General features: G+C 43.9%; 2 protein-coding genes across 3 annotated transcripts in view; one reads left to right on the top strand and one right to left on the bottom strand.

Moving 5' to 3' along the window:
- Positions 1–2,255: 2,255 nt before the first annotated feature.
- Positions 2,256–16,852, bottom strand: LOC119387004 (zinc finger protein 623). 2 transcript variants are annotated; one of them, XM_037654308.2, is made up of 7 exons: positions 16,458–16,852; positions 15,809–16,318; positions 12,402–12,749; positions 11,197–11,397; positions 9,209–9,532; positions 5,084–5,414; positions 2,256–2,457 (listed from the first exon to the last, which is right to left on the bottom strand). In XM_037654308.2, exons 1-7 carry the CDS (start codon positions 16,509–16,511, stop codon positions 2,270–2,272), a joined length of 1,956 nt encoding a protein of 651 aa, XP_037510236.1. In that variant the 5' UTR covers positions 16,512–16,852; the 3' UTR covers positions 2,256–2,269. The 2 variants fall into 2 exon arrangements, with proteins under 2 accessions (XP_037510236.1, XP_037510237.1); XM_037654309.2 differs by having other exon boundaries at positions 12,402–12,746.
- Positions 16,853–17,849: 997 nt separating this feature from the next.
- Positions 17,850–24,117, top strand: part of LOC119387003 (integrin beta-PS) — a 44,260-nt gene continuing 37,992 nt past the window's right edge. Inside the window, exons 1-6 of the mRNA XM_037654306.2 lie at positions 17,850–18,056; positions 18,614–18,745; positions 20,741–20,835; positions 21,056–21,160; positions 21,262–21,346; positions 22,617–22,845. Coding sequence (XP_037510234.1) covers positions 18,646–18,745; positions 20,741–20,835; positions 21,056–21,160; positions 21,262–21,346; positions 22,617–22,845 — 614 coding nt within the window. The 5' untranslated portion in view covers positions 17,850–18,056; positions 18,614–18,645. The remainder of the gene's footprint in view (positions 18,057–18,613; positions 18,746–20,740; positions 20,836–21,055; positions 21,161–21,261; positions 21,347–22,616; positions 22,846–24,117) is intronic.

Here is a 24,117-nt window from a genome sequence, read left to right as displayed (position 1 = left end):
CTTAAGAACATTGGTTTCACTGTGTAAAGGAACAACAAGAAATTGACTGAACATTTTTATTCAAACAAAAATAGAGAAGCTTTTGTCACCACATGACAGTGACTATACACATTTTCATACATTTATGGGGATAATAATGTAATATATACACCTATATTGTTGCATGAACGAGCAATATTTTTTTAAAAATCCATGACACAAAGGCAGAGCTCGTGCATTAGATTAGTGTAATTTTGCAACAAAATTCACACCACTGCCTTAGGTGCTGTGTACATTATTTGGCCCTGAACTAGAGGAAGCCGCACAAAGTTGACTAAGCTTCCATAATGGATCTGCCATGCGACCATAAATTGTAGCTGCACCCATAAAGACATACTCCGCAGAGGACTGGACGTCCGAAATCCAATATTCTGGTGCAAAAAGCAAAACACAATGCCAATGTTCATTGCAGGATGTCGGGAGTTTTATGAAAGATCCTGTTCACTTTGGAACCGGCTTTGGAACCAAATTATCTTACAAGTGTCTGCCATTTTTCACATTTCCTGGGCATCATCGTTTTACATGTGAGAACTGTGCAGTAGAGCTTCTGCTCCATCTAGAAAAATATGTATCAGCACTCCTTGAATGCTGGATGAAATGCGATCAACTGGAATGGCTTCCAGTTGCAGATATTCGAGGCAACGAGTCTAAAGAAGTACCGAGCGATTCTAACGCAGCATGGGCTCGCAGTACAAGAGATCAATAGTCATGCATTACATGTCAAGAAGAGGCAGAGTCGACAGCTCAGTTCATTGCACACTTTCGGTAAACAACACAAAGCCTACAGTCAGCTCAAAGCACTGTGAATTCCTCAGCTCTGGTGTGCCGTTACGATAAAACATTTTCCGCCCATGTACCTCACACGACTGCTGAAAAAAATTAAAGGTTTGTGTTTTGAGTGCATTCCACGTGCAGTGTATTCACTGGACCTGTGATGAAATATATCTTATACATTCAGGCTCTGTCGTTTAGAAGACAAGTTGATAGGAGCAGTGCATTTTCATTACAGCAATCAGGCACGAGTTTTTTTTTTTTTTTTTCCTTTTCCATGTGGCATACATAGGTAGTAGATTGCACATGTCACAGCCACAAAACAGTGGGGGGGGGGTGTGTTTTGTTGAAGGTTGAAGAATGACATGGTGGTACTTTTCTTCTGGTCTCTATAATTATGGTGAAACTGAATGATTTTCTGTTACCTTTCAAATGTGCCAAGCAGAGGTCAGATTACACATGTATAAACCTTGCAACACGTGTTGTGTACCACGAACCAATTTAGTTGCACAGAAAATCATGACTAAAAGGGCCAAACGAATCCGAAACACGAGCATCAAACTTCTCAAGGGCAACAAAATGTGCGAGTACACTATGTTAGCTTTGGCGACAACAGAAAAGGCCTTTCATTTTTTGTGATACATATACTTACACATAATCTGAAGTTTTTAATCAAGCTATTGATGCAGAAAACTTACCGAAACTTTGATAAAGCTATGATGATGGCATGTATGATGGCTTCAATTACAAGTACCTTATATTACACAACAAATGGTCATCTATCAATGTTTCAGTTCATCAAGTGGCAGTTCATAAAACACAGCAGTTCAAGCAACCTGCAATGTGACAAAGTGACACCTGCAGTTTGTGTTTATGTACAAGAAACAGCTCTGTTTAATGCAACACTGTGATAATATACTGTGAAGCTGTGTGTCATCATCTGCAATAAGAAATGACCATCATGTCACAATGACAGTCAAATATAAGAGCTCAAAGAAGAGAAGGCACTGCAGCCGACACCAAACCTGGGAGCCTTCCTTTAAAAGTGGTCGTTACATCAATGTAGATCAGTGCTAAGGGGCACCCTTTGTGGATTATGCCGGAGTGCGCAAGGCGTTATGTATACACAAGCAGGTGATAAAGACGTCCCTTTCAATCACGAAGGCATCCACGCAAACACCAGAGAGCAGAGCCTAGTGAGCTTTTTGACAATTGGAATCACTTCAGAAGAGCAACGTTTACTATAAACATCCACCAAATATATACCATCATTTCGAATTCATGCATAAATCACTACGCGTGTTCAAATTTCAATCGCGAATCTGTCGCAACTGCAGCCTGCGGCACAAGCGTTCACTGCCTATTAGTATACGTACATACAGCTGCTTTGAGATTTCTAAAGTGCTGCGAAATTTTTCCCGACATTCATGAAACTTGAAAATCTCTTCTTTCTTTGAGTTCAAAATGGTGGCAGAGGGTTTGTTAGGTACAGCAGGGTTGCAGTCTCCGCAGGTTGCAGCATGGCTGTCGAGATCTGTCCAATCACGTCGCACGTGTCTTGAATGGGCACGGTTGTTATGACATGCTCTAGGCCAGGCACCTCGGCCACTGGTCCGGACATGGCAGGAGCCGTGCTTCCAAGGACGTCTGGTTTATAGCAGAAGGAGGAGGGGGAGGGGGGGAAAGAAAAGGAAAAGACATGAATGAATGGCAACTCGCACTCTGTTCTGGTAAATTAACTTCATTAAGCGTTATGTTACTCAACAGGCCCATAGACAGGAACTTTTTTTGAGGGAGGGGCCCACTTGCTGTAGTGCTTGACTATTTTAGAAAAACACCTATTTTCATTATTTATTTTCTGTAAAACACCCCCCTCTATAAAAACCTGGGGGGAGGGGGGGGGGAGGGCCCTCTTCCCCCCTGGCTACAGGCCTGTTACTTAATATCAACAATACAGATGTTCAGGGAAAGATGGAGGCTTAGGCGACGAAAAATCGTTAACAGGAGAGTCTTCCGGAGCCAATGCTTCGACAAGACGACTTGACTTTGCCTCAGCAGCAACCCTGCAGACAAGTCTAGGGGCATTACCTGTTCAATATACTAGGGATGGGCGAATAGTAAATTTGATGTTCGAAGCGAATCCGAAGCGAATAGTGGTTTGGTCGAATAATTTCGAATCGAATAGTTCGAATAGTTCTCACCACATATTATTAAGCAAAATGAGCATTTTCGTCATGACCCTTGCACAATATTTTTAAGAATTGGAACTAGGTATGAGTGAATGTCACTTTTTTGGTTTGAAATGAAGTGGAAGAAACCTTGAATAGCATAAAAATTTGAATAGCAGTAGGGTGCAAGTTATAAGTGGTACAATACGTTACAATTTAAAAATTACTAGACTTAGCGCATATAAGCCCATATAGCAAGCTTTTAAACTTAAAAAAAGAAAAATATGTACATTTAACCTTGAAGTGTGGCCTTGCGGCAGTGCAGATTTCCCCTAGATAGGTGGTTTCACTGCACAGCAATCAGACGCTGCAGTGAAACTACCTTTACAGGAAGTTATGTGTGGTCAAATATATACATGTATTCGTTCATTTCGAATACTTCGAAATTTCGAATAATCTAAATTCGTATCGAAGCGAATTCGAATACTTTAATATTCGTTCGAATATTCGAAACGCCCGAATATTCGCCCATCCCTACAATATACCCTATATAGCAGTGTGGATAAAGGAGTAGAAGGTTCAAAAGCAGCGATCAGACATTGAAACAGGAGGATATGACGATGAAATAAATTAAAAAAAAAAAAAGGATGTGAAACACGTTACTACAAAAAGTAAAGACTGTAGTCCAACCATTTGTAGCACAAAGCTTAGATCATTCCCTTTTAGATCCTCTATCCACCTTACGGGCTTCTGCAGGACTGAACTGTCATTAAATGCTCATACCGCCATGGTTTAAAAAGTTATCCAGCCAACACGAGACACTTCTGACTACTTTAATATTAGACACACTTGCCCCAAGTACTACTAGTGTGGGATGTCTTTCTTTTTTTTTGGTCATACAGCATTTTCATAAACTGGTTGTGACAGAAAGCGCAATCGTAATCTCCGAGCACGATTAGTCAAAGTGACAGACTGACATCAGTACTTGGAAGGGAAGTCAAAATACCCAGCTGGTTAATAAAAAAAATTAATAATCAATAGCAACTATCCTTGAGGCTACTACTTACTTTAACGCACATACTGCAATTTACAAGAAGCCAGTGAGCTTCCAGGGTGCGTCTACTTCCAACTGATTTTCAGGATGGACACCATTTTCAAGACATTCATTCTGGGCGTGTTTGATAAAATGCATCGGTACACATACAAAGTATGTGAATGTCCTTATACTCAAGCTTCAGTGTGTTTGATGTAAGAGTTCCCCAAATTTGCATACATGTGCGAAGGTTAGAACTTTCGAATGGCTCCAACCACAAAATGGGTCTGCTTTCTCGATGTTTCGGGACAAACTTGGTTCCTTTTTCAAGGGGAGTGAAGATGGAGACAGTAAAATTAAAGTTTTAAAAGGTGCGTCATGCAATCTTCATCATCACTACCCCTGAAGAAGGCACTGGGTTGGCTCTGAAATGTCGGGAAAATACTAAACTAATTTATTTTCGTTGAGGCTGCTTGAAAGTTCTAGGTTATGTTTCTGGTTAGGTTTCTAGGGTTTAACATCCCAAAGCGACTCACACTATGAGAGATGCTGTAATGAAGGGCTTGGGATAATCTTGAATACGTGGGGTTCTTTAACAAGAACTGACCCTGCACAGTACATGGACCTCTAGCATTTTGCCTCCACCGAAATACGACTGCCGTAGCCAGAATCAAACCCGTGTCTTTGAAAGCAGGAATGTTAGCTCTAATGATATAAATGCTACTGAGCACAAGAAAAGACGCAACACACAAGGAAGATACACAAGGGAGCTTGTGTATCTTCCTTGTGTGTTGCGTCTTTTCTTGCGTTCAGTAACCTTTACATCATTATACACCAACAAGGCCGTCAAAAAGTCCTTTCACGTTAACTCTAAGTATGTGTGAAAGTGTGTGTGTTTTTTGTGGAACGTACATCTCACCCACTTTTGTTGCTGGCTGTACAACAATTTAACGAGTGGTAAAGGTCGAGCATACACTATCGATATTTTATGCTGGAGGGATGGGGTGAGAGGCAGAGGAGTCAGGAGCCCAGCTTCTGCCGCTTCAACTGCAAATTTACTTTGTGCATTTACCTTGAAGTGTTGTTGCAGCATGAATCTGCTCCTCTGGTAGTGGCAATGATGGGGGTGCGAGTAGATGCGGCTGTGCTGGCTGCTGGTGCCGTTGTTGCTGCTCGGATGGCGGCTGGTGAAGCTTCTGGTGCCGTTTTAACGCATACTGAGTGTTGAACTTCTTGGTGCAGCAGCTGCAGCAGAATGCCCGCGGATTGTTGTGAACCGACTGAACGTGCTTGCGTTGCACGGAGCGCGTCTTGAAAGCCGAGCCGCAGATCTCGCACAAAAATGGTCGTGCCGTTGAATGGATTGCTTGGTGCTCCGAGAGGTGCGAGTGGGTCCGGAAGACCTGGAAAAATGGTAATTTCATTGCAAGGTCTGCAACCATGCAAGCTGAAAACGTTGCCAATCACAGATGTGGGCATCGAGATGACAAAATTGTAATCATGAACTGGGGGCTACTCACTTCTTTATGTCCTTCTGCGTTGGACTGTCAGTTTAACACACAGTAATCAGATTCCGCTGTTTTGTTTTTTAGTTAATGAAACCGATATTAGCTACAGACAGCACACCATCTTGTTACATGTCTTGCAGTCACACAGCAGTGAAGTGACAAAAGGGAAATGTAGTAAGGAGAGCAGACAACAGAAGAACGAAAACCTCGACATGAGACAAGATGCCAAGAGACGAGAGTACATCTTTTCTTTCCTTCTTTTTCTGTTGGTGCTTGGTTCTCAAGATGAGGGAGCATACAAATTAGACATTTCATACATTTAACAATCAACAAAGCAATGTTACGTTAGATTGTGAAGGTAGCGTCATTGGAAAACGAAAAAACAAACATCAGGTGCTTTCAAGGATAAGAATAAAAAGAGCACTGTAAAAGGCCAGTGACCATGTGGTTCAATGGAGACAAAACAGAGCAATCAACCATGATTTGATACTGCTGTCATCACTATCACACTATAGAAAACAACTCTGCCATGCTGCAGGATGGAATAGTACAGTCGAACCTCGATATATCGAACGGCACGGCGATCGCGAAATAGTTCGATATATCCAGAATTCGATATAAAAAATCACGTAAAAAATGCGTCAAGAACTTGTGGAAAACAACCAACGAACTAATCGTGGTGCAGTAAATACTCACTTGAAGATTCAAACAAAGTATTTATTGTGTTGGCTTAAAATACTGAAAAAGAGTAGCCTGCTTTTTGTTGGCAATGGCGTGTTTGACGACTGCGTCCTCAACATAGTCCAGGCGATCCACAAGTGAAAGGCCGGTGCCTTCAATCGCGCTGCAGTGGCGGCGCGCAAGGGCCAATGCGGCTACGACCTCAGCTGATGTCGGGAGCGGGGCACCATCAGCGCTTGCGGGATCCACCTCGGCAGCGTCTTCATTCGGCTGCTCAGCGGTAGCTTCGGCGACGATCTCTACATCCGTTAGCTCCGCCGTTGTACCAGTGCTGTCGTCACCTCCAACGAAGTCTTCGATGCACATGCTTTGCGGCTCCGCACCAACAAAGCTCTCCAGCTTGCTCCACGTTTCGGCGAGCTCGCTTTCTTCATCTGCGCATGCCAACCCAGCTTCCTCGGATTCTTCCACTGATGCTTCGTCAGTGCGTCCACCGAAGCCCGCATGCCAAAAGCAGTTGGCTATCGTCGACTGCTTGACGTTTTCCCACGACGCCTTGAGCATTTGGATGGCGCCCAAAAGATCGATCTTCAGATCTTGGCCCATCCGGAGTCTTACAAGCAAAATGTCGATCAGCTGACGCTTGTAGATAGACTTAAATGTGCGGATAATGCCCTGGTCCAACGGTTGGAGCTTCGAAGTGGTGTTGGGCGGCAGAAATACCACTTCGATGTTGCTCAGCTGGGCATCGGTGTGGTGTGCCGTGCAGTTATCGACGATAAGGCATACCTTCCGTCCCTGACGCACCAGGTCCGAATCCCACGCCTTCAGCCACTTGAGGAAAATATCCCTCGTCATCCACGACTTCTTATTCCAGGCATAAGTCACCGGAATATTGGGGCAGTTCCGCATGCACCTCGGGGTTTTAAATTTGCCAATTACAAGTGGCCGCAGCTTCGTGCTCCCATCCATATTGGCAGCCAATAGGACCGTCACACGGGCCTTGCCTTGCTTGCCCCCGTGGCACTTGTCCCCGCGAGTGTCCAGCGTTTGCCGCGGAAGCATTCGCCAGAACAGGCCCGTCTCGTCAGCATTAAAGATTTGGCTCGGCTCATACTTGGCGAGAACTTTGGGCCACTCATGATCAAGCCACTTCTGAATTTCTTCATCATTGGCGTCCTCACTCTCTCCCGACACAGTCTTCCCGACAATGTTGAAACGAGTCTTAAAACGTTGTAGCCAACCGCTACTCGCACTGAAATTCTCGACGCCGAGAATGAATGCAAAGTTCTTTGCCTTCTGTTGCAACATCGGCCCCGATACAGGAATATTTCGGGCCCTTGCGTCCATGAACCACTTGTGGAGAGACTTCTCAACATCTTCAAAAGCAGCTTTGCGTACACGCCGCGCGCCCGAGTGCTGACTCTTCTCGGCCTTGGCCTTTATGTCGGCTTTGTTTTTGAGCAGAGTACTCAATGTGCTCCTTGGTATGCCTAACCCGTCCGCGACGCTCGACTTCTTCTCACCATTCTCAACGCGCTGGATTGCTTCCAGTTTTGCTGCAAAAGTCAGGGTCGTCCGTTTCTTCGCGTCTGCAGCCATCGCTACACACACCACAACGCGCGGCAGGCCTAACACACGAGCACAACAACGACCGATGCGACGGATGCCTGGCGATACTATCAAGGAGGAGCTGGTGCAACAAGTGCAGTGCGTCGTTGCTGCAAGGCTGCGGCGTGCGTATGCCGCTACGTTCAAGTGGCGCACTCGGCGCCATCGATGTGTGCAGCAGTCGTAAACGCCCACCGCGCTACCGCTATTTTCGAGAGTTGCGGGAAAGCTCGCCGCCTGTCAACGGAGCGCGGCGGGAAAGCTCGCCGCCTGTCAACGGAGCGCGGGCGGTTTGGGGTGGCCGAGTTCGATATATCCATTATACGTCAAATTTCGTTCTAAATAAAAAATTAAAAATGCATGCGATTTCCCACGTGATATAGGAACCGTTCGATATAGGCAATAATTCGATATGTCCGTGTTCGATATATCGAGGTTTGACTGTAGAAGTTAAAGTGCAGAAACTCTCACCACTGGACAAGAAACAAAATAGTGGAGAGAGGGAGGAAGACGGGGCAGGTGACCAATTTTCCGACATCGGTTTCTAGCGGTTGACAGAGCGAGAAGATAAGTTTAAACATCCCTAACTGGTCCAAAATGACTATAACCAGAGAAGAACCTGCTATTACATGCATACAGAATTAACAATGCATCTGAATATCTGGGAATCAAAATAGTAGCGAATGATTTAACATTTAGTGTGCACATTAAATACAATTTTTCATCAACATATCGAAAACCGATTGCTCTCGCATTGCCTGACTGCACAAGTCAAGGCCGATGTGCAGTTGCATTGTTTCTATAGAAGATTTTATGCATGGGCGCGCCGCCACCTTGGGCTGTTATACGAATGCTTTCTTGTTTTTGTATATCACGACATGAATTAATAAGGTCATGGAACATCGAATGCACAGACCCAACCGTCTTCATGCGTATGCGTCTACCTTAGCAATGTTCGTCGAGTTGTTAAACATACAAAACGGCAAGGCTACAGCCCAATATGGCGGCACTGAAACCCATCTGTAAAATAGTCTACAAGGTTGGTATAGATTAATACTGAAGTCGTTACAAAGTTTTCACGGCATCATCATAATAAGGTTTCTCATCGTTTCACTATGATACCATTAGTGCTACACATACCTGACACCTATTGCAGGAAAACAATACAATAGAAAAGACAGATGACCTCCTCACATCTTGTTCATCAAAACATTTCTTTGCTAAATTTTGTGAACTCATGAGTCCGCATATATGCATACTTCCACACTATGATAACATGCTGCAGGGCTTGCTGTTGCTGTACCAAAGGCTCGCATGTTTTGTGTTCTAATGGTCCTCAGCGTCAGCAACAACACAATTTCATTTGGCATTTGGCACCGAATGCAGACAGTACCCACCTTGTGGCATTGTGGGCATGCAAAAGAGGCTGGAGGGGCACCCTCGTTCGGGCCGGCATGTGTCAGATGGTGCTGGCGCAAGGCATCTGCCCGTTTGAAGGCCTTGCCACAACGGTGACACAGGAATGGGCGCGCCCCTCCGTGGACATTGGCTCGGTGCCGCACCAGGTGCTCCTTGCGATGCGTCTGGTAGCCACACTGGGTGCACTGGTGCAAGGGCGCACTGCTCTGGAGCGTCCCGCTGTCGCCTGCGTGGCGTTGACGGTGTCTGGCAAGTAGTAGTGGCCGTGTGGTACGGTAGTTGCAGTGGGGGCATTCCATAGGCTGCAAGGCAGAGGACACATTGAAACTTTATAAAAGCAAGTTTTATCCTAAATATTTGTGACTGCTTGCTTTGGAAAAAAATGCAATACTGCATGGAGGGTGAGTGACCTATCTAGAATGTAATCAAGCATGCAATGAGTGTTGCATAAATAGAAGCGGAGGATGTACACAACTTAAAACTAAACTGCTGGTTCATTTCCGTTGATGTACTTTTCACAGACATAGCATTTTGCAAAAGAATCAGTTTAATAGCCCAAATTCAAGCTTATTTGCCTGTGTTGTTCGCAGTAAAGCTTAAGTTCATGCTGTCTGCCAGGGCATCATTCAAGAAACGCCGATTTCGCTGAAGCAGCCCGGAGGCACCACCCGTCACTGTTACGTGTCTTTCAACAAAGCGACAACCATTCTTTTGCAGTGGTGAATGCAGGCTAAGTGGCTGCTATTTCTCACCTCCCCGTTTCAAAGGCCACGCCAATGAAAAATAACCACCATCCATTAAATTGACATTCCTATAGTGCCTAGATTAGTAAACAATGTGCACTCAAGCTTTATTGACAAGTAAACAGAGAAGAAAATGCTCTCGTCCATGACTGTGCACAGCGTGGCATGCTGTAGAAGAATTGAAGGCGGGCAAATTGGGAACTATACCTTTAAGCAGCACGCAAAGGGGGCCCATTCTGTGCAATATTTCAGCAGAAACTGACCAGAGGTGTAGGTAATACAGCTGGCTCTCTAACTGCAAGCTTTGGCTGCAGCAGGTTGCAAGGATAGACTTCGAGTGCCATCAAACACCATGAAGCCGTGCCTCCTGCACCTCGGCACTACCACCTACACACTTAACATTCTTACTGGCATACAGCCGCATTCCTTCCCATACCCCCAGTTAACCTCTGTATAACAAATGTCCAGCGTCATACGCACCACTAAGTGACTAAGACATAACGAAACAACATGGTGTGGCTAACTAAAAACAAGATGAAGCTGGCAATAAATCACACATAATTAGTCAAATGCTGACACCAACCATTATACAGCTACACTATCGTATACTCATCTGCCCTAAATAGTGCAGCTTTCCCTTTTGGCACTATGCGTTTGAGGTGATGGTATCTCCAATCTTTTTCACCTTATTTTGGTAAAATTTCCTGTGCATGAACACAAAGGGGAGCGAGGAAGGAAGAGAGAGAGAGACCAGAAAAGTAATTCAGCCCTATAATCATTCATTCATTCATTCATTCATTCATTCATTCATTCATTCATTCATTCATTCATTCATTCATTCATTCATTCATTCATTCATTCAAATACTACCTACAGTGCCGAAATGGGCACTACTGTAGGGGGCAAAAAATAAAGTGATACAGGTAGTATAATACAATATCAAAAGTAATTAACACAATGTTAAGATAAGGGGTAACATAACATCTACACTCAAAACATAACACTCTAAAAAAACATAAAATAGAAGACAAAAAGAGTACAAAACAATGTATCAATAAAAGGAGGATACAAACTACAGATGGTTAGACAAGGTTCAAATGTAACACAAATTTATATTACTATGTCTCAAGCATTCGACTACGAGAAGCTGCATAGATCCCACATGCTTCTGAAGTTGAAACTAAGCAGAAAGCATAGGAAATGTAACTGCTGTTGCCCCGTACCTTGGCCGGTGCTTGTCGGGAACGCTTAGTCCGATAATGGCGCATGCGGTTGTGTCGCAGGAGCAACTTTTGGTCGTCAGTTGTGTAGCTGCAATGGGTGCAGCGATGAAGATGGTTGCTGTGAGTAGATGCATGCCTTCTCAAGTGGCCCAGGCGCATCGTGGTGAAGGAACACTTGTCGCAGCTGTGCAGTGTAGTCACCTGCCATTGAGATAAGAGCACACATCTGCTACTCAAGACGAGGAACATTCTCTAAACACGGAAAAGGAAGCTAGTCAGCAAAGAGCAATTGGTATTAATCTTACAAAAATAAGCCAAAGTGCAAAATTGATGTGTCTAGGTTAGCAAATGCAGTGGTTTCAAAGCTTTATCAAATTAGAGTCTCAAATCACTTGGCATGATGTAAGATTCCAAATGTAAAAGTAGAAGCATAGGGGCATGTGATTAAAAATTTATAGCACGAACCAAATGGTCTTCTCTATTCAGTTTGCATTGTTTGAGAATTTGCCTTTTAGTTGTTTCTTTTTCAATACTAGGAACAACGAAACTTGTTTGAACACACAGGGAGAAAGAAGGATGTAAGTAGTGAAAAGCCATGATAACGCCTCGTTACATAAAGACTGCTCATGCATGATTAGGTAGTACATAAGAGAATTCATTATTCTGGTACTGTACCTTCCTTGCCATTGGTCCTGCGCTACTAGATAGAAATATTTTGGTCAGTGCTAAATTGCCTGCTTGTCAAGCGATGTCACCATCACTTTGACACACAGCACATTCATAAACCAAAGAAACCCCACACTTTTATAAAATAGCCGAACAGTACCCCCTTCAAAACAAAATATAAGATGGCTACATCTCATGAATGTTAACATCATTTTGCAGCAGACATAACTTTTAGTTAAATCCCTACTTACAGTCTGCTCAGTTGAGTGAACATCCACTTTTAAATGCCATTTTATTCGATAAGTGAAATATTTTAAATAAAACTTTTTATTTTTTTTAGTACTAAATGGACCATTCACAATCTTTACATGTAGTTGGAAATCGCAAAATACTCGACAGTCGATAAAGTTTCTTTTTTCCAAATATCTGCATTCAGTTCGATTATGATTTCGCTATATGAACACTCCCAGCTGTGGGATGATGATTCACTGGGCTAGCCTATGCAACAGAGCAGGTGAAAGTCACATTCAGCACTGCACCTTTTCGTGTATCTTGATGTGCTTCAGGTAGTGGCTGTTCCGCTTTGTCTTGAATGAGCACAGCTCGCAGAAGTACTTGAAAGGCGTGACCTCCTCGTAGTTACGCTTCTGTTTCTGAACTTCCGTCACTGGCTCGAGGGCGACGTTGTCTCCTCCGCTATCCTCTGCTATCTGATCTGTCGTACAGGTGACGGCCACGGCTGTCGGGTCTTCCATGAACTGCTCCACCACATTGTCTTGGGATGGGGGAAGATCCAAAGGGAGATTCAGCATGGCGTCCTCCAGTTTCGAGCAGTGGATCTCAATGACAACTGGATTCGGCACTGCACTTGGGTCACAGCTGACCTGCTGTGTAATAAAAGCAGTCGGAAGATACAGCAAAATATGAGGTTTTTGACATGAACTCCTCTAAATGTTTATTAAAGTCTGCAGTTTTATGTGCCAAAACCATTACATGACTATAAGGTATGCTGTACTGAAGGCCTCCGGTATAATTTTTGCCACTTGGGATATATGCACCCACATGGATGAGGCTTATAGTGCGCACGCAAAAATACGTGACATACACAGTGCCCATGTGTGTCATGCCTTCCTTTGTCCGTGTTCTTTTGTGCGCTATAAGCCTCATTATGTCATACCAACATGCCCAAAAAGCTATGTTACACCTGCACGGGTGTTTTAGCATTTCACCTCCACTGAAGGGCAGCCACAGTGGTCAAGAACAAAAACACTGTGTCCTTGGTTGGTATTCTAAACTTTAATAGGACAAGTCAATTAAGGGAACATGTTGATGCATAACAGCTTGTCTTATTAACCACATGACAAGAACTTATGTGTAGCCTGTCACAAAGGTTATAGCTGGGAGCTCTGGAACAATTTTGATCAAATTATCCTTCTCAGTGCAGCCACGTGTGGGTTGTGCAGAGTCATTTCTACACCTCAGTGCTGCCAAAATGCCCAGGGCAGGGCACTAGGACCATGACTTTAGGCTTAAAGGGGCCCTTCAACACTATTCAAGCCCCCATTTTTTACTTGCGGGTTGCATAGACGATGGCTGGGGATAATTTTAGCATAAGTCTAAGCACCGATATCAAATGATTTAGTATTTTAATCACGCAATAAAGTCGCTACATCACTGTTGACCGCATCAGCGCATAGTGGCGCTCGCCAGAACTATTGCAGGTGGAAATGACGACGATGCGCGCCAGCCTATGATTAGATAAATGTAACATTAGAAGTGATCGTGGCGTGGCATCAAAGTTGAGATTACTATTTGGTTTCACTTTTCTTTTCTGTGCTTTTTCAATAAACTCCAAGTAGATGCCGTCACAACAAAAAATATCACTACAACCACAAAGCACGACAGAGGCACTGGCTGCCATTTCGCCTCTGGTTTTCTTGCCTGCGCCGGTCGGATGTCCATACGAAATGCTTCTCCCTCTTCCCTCTTTTTGCGTCTGTACGTTGCAAGCTGCCTCTTTCCGCACGTGCGGTAGGCTCTTGATTGTTGTTGAAGCGGTGCAAGTAATCTTCTTCGCTGAATGACCTTGTAATTCGTCGGGCTGTTCACCGAACAACCCGCGCAGGGGCGACCGTGTTTCACCACCCTTGCCGCTCCACGAATTCCCTTCTCAGATTGAGAGGAGGGAATGACATGGAATGTCGTTGTAAGGAACAGCAGACAAAGCCTCGCCAGCCTCGCTTCGAAGCAGTAGCGCCCGCTCAAGTTGTGACAAGTAGGCACCACATTTGTTACTATGGCAGTGACGTCAACGATACGCTGGAAAGGACAAGCAACAATGGTGTGCAAGCTTCCCCTACGTAGGAGCGTTCAGCTCATTTCATTGTGGCTCTCTGAAATGTCACAGGGGGAATGAAATGCAGTCATGTGACCCCGCGAAAATTGAGTTGAGGGTAGGCATTTTTTTCTTGTATTTTGAATTTTCCTGATCGAATAACTTCAGACCACGTGCCGCTATCGCTGCCGTTCTTGCTGCACTAACCTGTCCGTACTTCAGTCTACGCAACCCACGAGTAAAAAATGGGGCGTTGAAGAGTGTTGGAGGGCTCCTTTAAGAGTGGCACATTCCAACAAGACTTCCCGAAATTTTGATATATTTGTTTATTTATTTGATTTGCATACATAGATACACACGGACATACACAAGGCTGTTCCACACACTTCAATGTATCAACAGACACAGCTATACTGCCAGTTGCTAACTGCGTGGTGACCCCAGAAAAAAAAATTATCATAGTAATAACTGCATCATTTGTCAAACAGAAATGAAAAATTATGTCACAGCGGTTGAATATAAGCCCACAAAATATCAATATATTGTAGTCCATGTTGGTAACTTTTGATAAGAGCTTGGCTATATTGCTTTTTGTAGTCAGTGACAGACATGCACTGCCAAATCTACCATGCATTCGAGCATTTTGGCAATGACTTCAGCCAAGAGTAACACATATCACAATGATGAGTGTGACAAAAAGGCTAGACCTGCCAACTGTGTGCCTGCACAATTTATGGTGTCTTTATAATCCACGTGGACATGTTGCTAGGGAAGATGTACCTTACTGTGTGTTTGCTATGAATGTGTCATTAGTGTGCAAATGTGTACGTAAGTCTTTGTCTTGAGCACTTCTAATACCCTGCTGATGCCACGGCAATGTGCCTATAGATTGAAATCGTGTCCCGGAGGCTGGTTTACAGGTTTGTACGATTTGCCCAGCATCTTATGAACTAGCTTGCAGCAGTTATGTGCCTATTCTTGTTCGTGCACGTCTCTCAAAAGTGCATGGAGTGCGGTAAGGTTGCCATTCATGAAGCCTGCAATGTGAAATTAATGACAGTTATGCATATTGCTGACATGTTGCATCCTCTGAGGCAGCAACACCCCATTAACTAGTTCGCTAAATGAAAAAGGACCGAATGTACCGCATATCTGGGTCACTTGCTACTGCCACGTGCCAATTATGTCAGTGCACTGTATTTCATTTATTTTTTCCCTCAAGGACTTTCGGCATTACAGAGGGGGGCGGGTATGTTAGCCTCACAACATCAAACACAACATAGATATATAAAGACCATCTAAAATAACAGATAGCACAACAATATCGGAGATAATATTGCTAAAAAAAAGAAAAAATTAAACTTGACATTGTACTAATACAAATGAATCATAACAACAGTAAAGGAGGTAGTTATTATACTAATGTCAAAAATAAAGTAAGTGTAATACACGTGTAAAGTTAGAAATTTTATTCAGGTGCAATGACGTTAGTTATGGCATGTTTGAAGTGGCATTGATCAGTAATGCTAACAATATTATGCGGTATTAATTCGTAACAACCGAACATTCGTTGTATCGCTACACTTTGGCGCGACTGAACAGGAATGTTACCTGCGGCTCCTTTTCCAAGGCGACAGCGCTGACATCACTCGCAACGGCCTCGATTTGGTCAAACGAGTGCTGCAGGTCGGAGGAACAAAACTCACTACACGCGCCGCTTTCGGCAACAACGTTGACGAGAAGCGTTGTTTCACTGGGTGAACAGAAGCCATCTTCCTCGGCGGCCAATTCGGGGCAGTCTTCGATGACATCAGCACCAATAACCTCGTGCGACGCCACATCAACGTAGTGGTCCTGAAACGCTTCCGACAGGGCAACATCGTCAGCTTCGGCGACTCGCTGCAAGTCGACGGTGTCTTGTTGCAGCAGGTGCTTCTGAAGTATCTTGCGCGCGGCAAGAATGTCGATGAACGAACCGTGGATGATGTACCGCAAGCAGGCGTCCGAAACGTCTTCGCTGAGTTTTCCCGGCACACCGTTGTCCCGAAAAAACACTTCGATGCTTTCGGGAATCGAGCGAACAACTCGATCGGACAGGAACGCATGCACATCGTCGAAGACCTGAATAAAGAAACAAAACGGGAAATCGATCAATCACTCGGTGATTCAACACGTATGACTCGCAAGGCCGGATCAGGATCGATGACCAACGCGCTAACGCGATTAGTCACATCGGAAAACCCAGCATGCAGGTGTTTACCTCCAACAGCCTGTTGCATTTTTCTCTTTCTTCTCGAACTTCGACCGCAGGCATGATTCGTTTCTTGCATAGTAGTAGCGCCGAGGGCACTTTCTAGACTAAATTCGCTTCCGGGGGAGCGTCTCTTTGAAAGACATCACAGTGCTTCAAACAGAAGCAGTCTATCGAGAGCACGGTAGACGAGATCATCCTTTGGAAATGTGCCAACTGTGTCCTTTTACTGTTTGCGTTGAGAATACATTAAAGGTAAATCAAATGTACAGAGCGTCAGATCATCGCAAGGCCTGCGCAGAGCACTGTCGTCCGCTTGCAGTCACATTTAATGTCTTTCGGTACCCTTCGATGCTTGTTAGCGTACAAGAGAGCGATATCGGACCAGGTCGTGTACCGCGTGTACCGGACTAACCCAACCGACTAGCGGCTGCAGTCGACTTGCATGCGGCTTATATTGGCCGGCTACCTGGGCTACCGACTACTTTCGCATCATCTTTGCTAATCTTTGCTTTGCAAGGCTATTTCTCTACTACAAGCCTACAAGTCTGCCTACAAGTATGCGACGCTCGGTCTAGTTGTGTCCGCATTGTCCGACGTTGTCCGTTATTTTATGGTTGTATTTTCATATTATTCATGCGCGCTGCCGCGGTACCAGCCGCTTGTATGTATGTATGTACTGTACTTACGTACCGTCGACAGAACCGTGGACAGAACAACCACACAGAATAACAAGGGGTCGAAAGGGTCGAGAGGCTATCAGATCTCTTGTACTACTTCCTCGTTGATATCAGTTCTACCTGCGGTTCCTTGTTGCTGTAGCATGATTTTAGCATTGGCGATTATGTGTGACTAACACATAATCGCCAGTGATCGAAAGAACGTGCCAAGCTCGCACTCAAAGACATGGCATTTTCGTCCCTTTCGCTTGCCTGTTCTCGAAACGGGCATTGTTTTATTTTTATTGCACGTCGGGTCGCTTACAAACAAATAAGCCAGAAAACACGACTTCCGCTTCCACTGACACGACAACCCGTCTTCGAGGTTTCTTTCGCACAAAATTAAACGAAGGCGGCGCGAACCCGTTTTTAGAACCCCGACGAGCCCGACGACAACCGCCTCACCGCGCAAAGAAACGGGACGCATCCGTGAGGAGGGCGAAACGTGGGCGTCTCAACATTGGGCGCGGGCGCGCGTGCCCCCCATTCGGCTGAGACTGCGGGCTACGACAGCTGAATTTTACGAGCGATCTTGCTCGTACTGTTCAGACGCGTTTGGATACCCACTGTCGTCGTAGCAATCGGAACAGAGTGAACTCTGGATCTGCGGATTCTTACGAGGCAAGTGTCATATTACTCCGGCAGATGCAACACATCCAGGCAGACGCCAACGGCGCCGGTCGCAGTGAGCAACACTTCCCGAGTGACGTCACTGCTCCCCCCATGAGTCTCCTTCTCCTTACATAGGCAACCGAGGCTGCTGGAGTACCTCGCGTTAGGAGTTGTCGTGTATCCTCTGTGTGATTTTAGCGGCGTTAGAGCGGCGCTTCTCAATGACGTGATATACGGAAGAAGGATTACAACCCGTTAATTTACTCTTCGTTAAGTTGTAAGTACGCTTTGTCTTCGTGCTGTGGGCGTCCTGAAAGTTCGGTTTCTCGGCATTCTTCGGCAGTAAGTTTCGGGCACGGCTCTCGTTGCACGTTCAGACTAAATTGTCAGGAGTCAGCGACCACTTTGAAAGCTTACGCTTGAGGTTTAGAGGTGTTCTGCTCCGTGGCACATCGGTTTACGACAGGTTTTCGTAGTTCGCAACTTCGTTCGGACGATAATGTATACACACAATGGGCAGGGCACATCTGCGGGCCATCTGGACTTTAGTTGTGGTTTGTTGGCTGTCCTAATGAAGATTGATCGTAGTTTTACCGGCGGGACTTTAGAGCGACCGTGCAGCCGCATTTTGCTAGTCCGATCGGAACGGAAACTGCTATCTACCCTTCCTCTGTTCGTTTCTTGTGCGGATCCGTTGGAAGGGCGGGGACGTGCGAGCTTGCAGGAAACTCCTTTTGCGTCGTTCCCGTGCCCTTTTTATGTGTCACGATGACATTTGGATCATGCCTTCGTGTTTATGGCGCTTATGTACTCTGATTTTCTTTACGATTTCAGGTTTCTTTTTATGTTAAACAGCAGTTGTGAACATGATCTCCTACACCGCCGTCAAGCACCTCTGCTGCGTTCTGTTTTTGTTCGCCTCCGTCGCACACTGCCAAGTGAAGAGTAAAGAAAGTTTCAAGAAAGGTAATCTCTACTGACCATGTTTCGCGTCTGTGTACTCAAAGACGTTGACGACTGCTTATTTAACCCTTTGATGGGCACGATAAGATAACGACATGTAAAGTATTATCATATGCGCATGTTTTCGTCATATTTCACGATAGTTCTGAGATAACGGATGTTTCTTGATAAGTTCGGGAGACCACGCATTCCTCACCTACAGTGCTATCATCTGTGCATAATGCAATTATATGAATTGTTTGTTATTGCAGGCATGCGTATGGAATGTTGAGGTGTCAGACCCCACTGGAATCATTGCAATGCAGATATGAAACTTTTTTTGCTGAATAGATAACTAATATATCAGTGAGTGTTGATAGACTTAAGTGTTAGTAACTACACGACCTCAAAGATCATGAAATAAATCATGACGTCGTGTATAACCAAGATCTTCGTAGCATCATAACACAGACAGACCGCTTAATGGACTGGCACACGATATTCAAACGGTTTCTTTGATTTTATTCACATTTGGATAACCCCATTCTTCGGCCACTGTGTAGTACAAGCTTCAAATGTGTTTAGATATGTCTCAGTTTTCTGTGTGTACACGGTTGTCATCACTACTTTCCCGAAACGATTATTGTGAATTGCTTTCGTCTTCATAACACAGAGCACTAAGATTAAAGACGATGAGGCCATGTGTTGTCTGCTACTGCCGCTGTCTTGTTATATTAAACAGGCTTTGCGCCATTTAGATTTCGCCATTGTGTTGAATCTGCATGGTTTTTCAGTAAAAGAATTTGGATAAAATGAACATCACTTTTTTTCTGCGTGTATTTGCGAAAAAAACATTACCCCATGAAGCTTCATTTCTCAATGTCAGGGTTTCAGGGATGTTTCCAGAGATGTAATCTTGGGGGAGTGTCTGTAGCCTCATATATATATATATATATATATGCTAGTGTATTTGATGATCTGCGTGTGTGTATGTACACAAACTGCAAATCTTTTTCCGGGGGGGGAGGCTGTAAGGCCCACCCCACTGGCTACACCTATACACCTATGGAGGGCTTAAAGCAAGGTGATAAAATTAATGTGCCTTCTCGAAAACCCTTTTACGCAAAATAGCATGATTTGGTTGCAACCACATTAGACTGTCAACAATAGAAAAGCTTATGCTGCAAGGCACAGAAATGATTATCTTTAATGATTATCTTTATTTTATTACAATGGAAAGAAGTAGGAATGCATCCATAATGATGAATATTATATAGGCACAAGTGGCTGCAGCTTCTTGTAAATGCTTGCGGTGTCGCTTGGAACATGTTTAGACGCCGTCCTAGATTGGCATACCTTCACTGTCTAAAGTTTGCCTAGTCAGGTATTGAGACGGATTGCAGTGGCATCAAGTTAAATTCCAGCTGAGTTAATTGTGCAAGTATTGTGAGAGTGCAGTATCTTGAACAAGCTATGCGAAAGTGAGGAAGAAATCACTGACAAAGAAACCGGCTATGTCAAAATATTTTGATGAGTTAAATGCTGCCCATGCCTGTGACAAGCGCCTGAAATGGTAATAAAAGATGCAGTATTTTTGTGGCCTTTTTCTTCATTGTTTGGTTTACACTTCAGGAAAATCTCTTTTTTTTAATTATCTGGTCATCAAAACTTTAGGTGTTGGCTTAGAATTGAGTACACATGCACAGCAACTGAGCATTGCGGGAAAAAAAATGGGGAATTTAGCAGCTAATATAATAACCATTTTTTTTTTGTTTATGAATACGGAATTAAACAAAAGGTGTATGTTCTAATGAGGTATGGAAATGCAATCGCATAGAAAAGTTCTCTCAGTTATTTTTCACCATTGTGGTGTAGTAAACCGGCCCTTCAAAGTGAGACTTACAGTTCTCTGTACATCAAAGGGTTATTGATAGCCTTCTGAGGAAGAAAAAAAAAGTATATATATATATATATTACCTGTTGTCAGTAAAAAGTCTTTGCTTATTGTTCACTTTGTAGGCCCCGAGAAGCTGCTCAGTAATCCATGCAGTGGAAGGGAAACGTGTTCCGAGTGTATCACATTTGACTCCGACTGTGGTTGGTGCACAAAACTGGTGAGTGTTCTGAACTGGGGCACATTATATCGAATGTTTTCACACACTTTGCTTCACGTAAATATGGTGCGTTTATTCATCAGCACAACATGTATAGAAATTCCCAGTGTACATGCTCTCATGTCATCGCATGTCTCGCGTGTCATCGCATACTTGCAATTTGATCTGCTCACGTTGCAACGCTGTAATTCTTTTCTTTTGCTCTGCTAACCTTTTCAAGAATTACACGAACGATGGAAAGCCCAGGTGCGACACGCTCATCAACCTGGCTCAGTACTGCCCAGATGACTACTTTCATCCCAAGAACACTATGACAAAAATTGTGGCAAGTACATCTTTACAAGACTGCCTTGAATTTGGTGCATTGAGATTGGATGATGCTCATAACGGTGACATACTTATTTCTTTCATTCTTACCCCAAAAAGGACAATGAGCTGAGCAACAAGGGAGCGAGAGAAGGCGAAGCCATTCAAATCAAACCACAAGAAATTCGGCTCAGGTTAAAACCGAGTAAGTGCCACTTTATTCCACATTTTAACACTTCTTCTGTTAGCGGGACTAGTATGTTGGGCTGTTAAAGATTGGATTTCCAACTCTCCACATGTTTAATTTTGTTTGTTCTTCCTTCCCAAGTAATGCCTGCGTAATAGTTTCATATAAGAGGCTTTGGAAGTGTCCTTCTAGTGGGAAAAAGGAGGCCTAAAACATTTGTGCAGGCTTGAGTTTTAGTTGACTCCCTCATGGCATGCAAGATTGCATCCTGTCGACCGTCGAGCTATACCACTGTACCATGTATGGAAACTGCAGGGTATAAAATGAGTAATACAAAGGTTCGGTAGAAAAGAAAACGCACGAGTATTACTGAAGTGTGTAACTTTGAAGGGAAAACAGGTAACACTCATTCACAAATGACAAGGGGTCCTTCTGTCAGAATGCAATTTTTAGGATTATAGAATCATTGATTATCGAGAATAGATGCATGTTGACGACCGACCCGCAGCAGGCATCTCATAAAGAGGCAAGGGATTCTTGTGCCCAATTTAAGCGGGTCACATTCCTCTGGGCAGCGGTCACAGCTGTGCAGGCTATTGAAATATCTTTGAAAAGGCATTTATAGAAACATCTACATCAGGAACAGTTTGTTGCGCTTACATTTGTTTCTGACCCCATGGAGATCATTCGGAGCACAGAGTATGTCAAAACTACTGCAGCGTGTTCCCAGATGTTTGAGTGCACTCTTCATATGTTTGGCGTTTAAAGGACTCTAAAGTGAAACACTGAATTGGTTTAGGCTGATAAATTATGCTCTGAAAACTCTACAGTAGATGATTTCACCATCATAGGTTTATTAACAGAAGAGAAAATCGAGGTCAAACTTTCATTCTTAAACTTTGCGCCGAAATGTCCCCACGTGACGTCATGGATTTCAAAGAGTTTTTTTTTTTTTCGTATCTGGGTGACATTGACTTCACTAAATTTTCTGAAACTTGGTATGTTAAGCCTCCAGCTCGCTCAGCAGTACAAGGAACTTCATTTTTGCTGATTATGAAATATGTAGGCTGTGGTAGACGCTGTCAAAATTTATGACTCACGATGATTGGTACGGGAACTTCACGGTGGCATCGCCACCCACATGCTCCTTTTACGTGTCTTCTCACAGCAAGTGTAGTGGTTTTGGTATTGTAAAAGAGAATTTGCTGATGCGAGAAAAATTGGTTTTCCCTTTAGTGTTCCTTTAATGTCTCCATCCATTATATTTCTTAAAAAACCTAATTTGCAGAGTCTCCATTCCCACTGCATGTGGAATTCAAGCAAGCAGAGGATTATCCGGTTGACCTTTACTACCTGATGGACCTTTCCAACTCAATGAAGGATGACAAGGACAAACTAGCATTACTGGGTGACCTGCTGGCCGAAGAGATGGGCAAGATAACCACAAACTTCCGTCTTGGCTTTGGCTCATTTGTCGACAAAGTGGTCATGCCCTATGTGAACACAGTCCCTGAAAAGTGAGTTGGCACAGTTCGTATCATTTTGCTCACTTGTAGAACAAACTCATTCTAGAAGCACATGGTCACCGTGGAGTAAATGTCGCTGTATGTAGTGTTTTCTGAAGTCAGAAGAATCTTATCAGTTTCTCTGAAGTGATTACTGTTTATTTACGGGTGATACAAGTATTTACACTCACCAATTAACCACTTGGTGTGCAGTAGTTAAAACTGTCAACAATAATTACCAGGTCATTTTGTTTGAAAGGGTATGTATACTGTCCACAAAGCAGTGAACTGTATCTCTCAACAGTGCGCAATGACATTGAAGAGACAAGACTCATTTGCAAAGCTTCATTGGAACTATGCATAAGTGCACCCCATGTATACTTAATAAAACACGTTACGGGGCTAGTTAATGTTGCATATTCTTCTTCATGAACATTATCCAGCGCTACATTTTGGAGCAGACACACAGAAAGACATAACAGGACCTGTCATCTCTTTGTGTGTGTGTCGTAAAGTTTAGCACTGGATAAATTTCGTGTAGATAAATATGCATATACTTGTTTACGCATTTTCACGTAGCTTGCACTTATGGCAGTTTAAACAAAACCACGTGCTGTTGAATTTCGTTCTCAGAAACACTGATATAGTGAATTATTGGTTATAACGAGCTAAATATGGACTTTGGTTGGTTACACTTCCTTTCGGTGACATTTACTCTTTTCATAATGAAACCGAAAATGCGAGAGCTGCCGCAATACTGGCTGTAACAGAGAAATATTTGCTTCCCGAAGAAATATTCGCTTCCCGTGAGGCTTAAAACTCGGAAGATTGCGTAAACAGCAAAATAAATGTTGAAAGAAATTCACAACTACATTGTTTTTAAAGGGGCCTTGCAACACGTTTTCAGCATGGTCAGAAAATGCTGCTGATTGGTAGTCGAGGCTCCTGAGAACATGCAAGCCAAACATTATAGCGCAGCACGTGGCCTGGAATTTGCAATAAATTCTCAAAGTCAGCCAGAAATCACTCCCTCTTCTCTCTACAAATGATGCTATGTACCCGAAATGACTGCGCCATATACCCAAAGTTCACGGCCATTGGCTGAATTGAGCATCTTGAGCTGCATAGTTACCATGGCCACCGCGGGATGCCGCCGTGTGCCCGCGCGTATGTTCATGATCACACTGAAAGTAAGCTGGCGCGTTCGAAGAAAAAATTAAAAGAAAGTGCTCAAGGCCATGGTGCTTGCTGACGAAGGGATGCATCTTCTTACCCCCTTGTCAT

The sequence above is a fragment of the Rhipicephalus sanguineus genome, chromosome 3 (assembly GCF_013339695.2).
Source record: "Rhipicephalus sanguineus isolate Rsan-2018 chromosome 3, BIME_Rsan_1.4, whole genome shotgun sequence".
Classification (NCBI taxonomy): Eukaryota; Metazoa; Arthropoda; class Arachnida; order Ixodida; family Ixodidae; genus Rhipicephalus; species Rhipicephalus sanguineus.
The sequence above is the reverse complement of the archived record's forward strand: the minus strand, read 5'-3'. Positions and strand labels throughout refer to the sequence as shown.

What these genes read in the sequence shown, in the direction of transcription:
- LOC119387004 (XM_037654308.2), bottom strand. Translation starts at nt 16,511, where the DNA reads ATGCCTGCGGTCGAAGTTCGAGAAGAAAGAGAAAAATGCAACAGGCTG. An exon ending in CCTTGGAAAAGGAGCCGCAG is followed by an intron (nt 12,750 to 15,808) that starts GTAACATTCCTG and finishes TTTATTACACAG; the next exon opens with CAGGTCAGCTGTGACCCAAG. An exon ending in CCCGACAAGCACCGGCCAAG is followed by an intron (nt 9,533 to 11,196) that starts GTACGGGGCAAC and finishes TCTGCCTTGCAG; the next exon opens with CCTATGGAATGCCCCCACTG.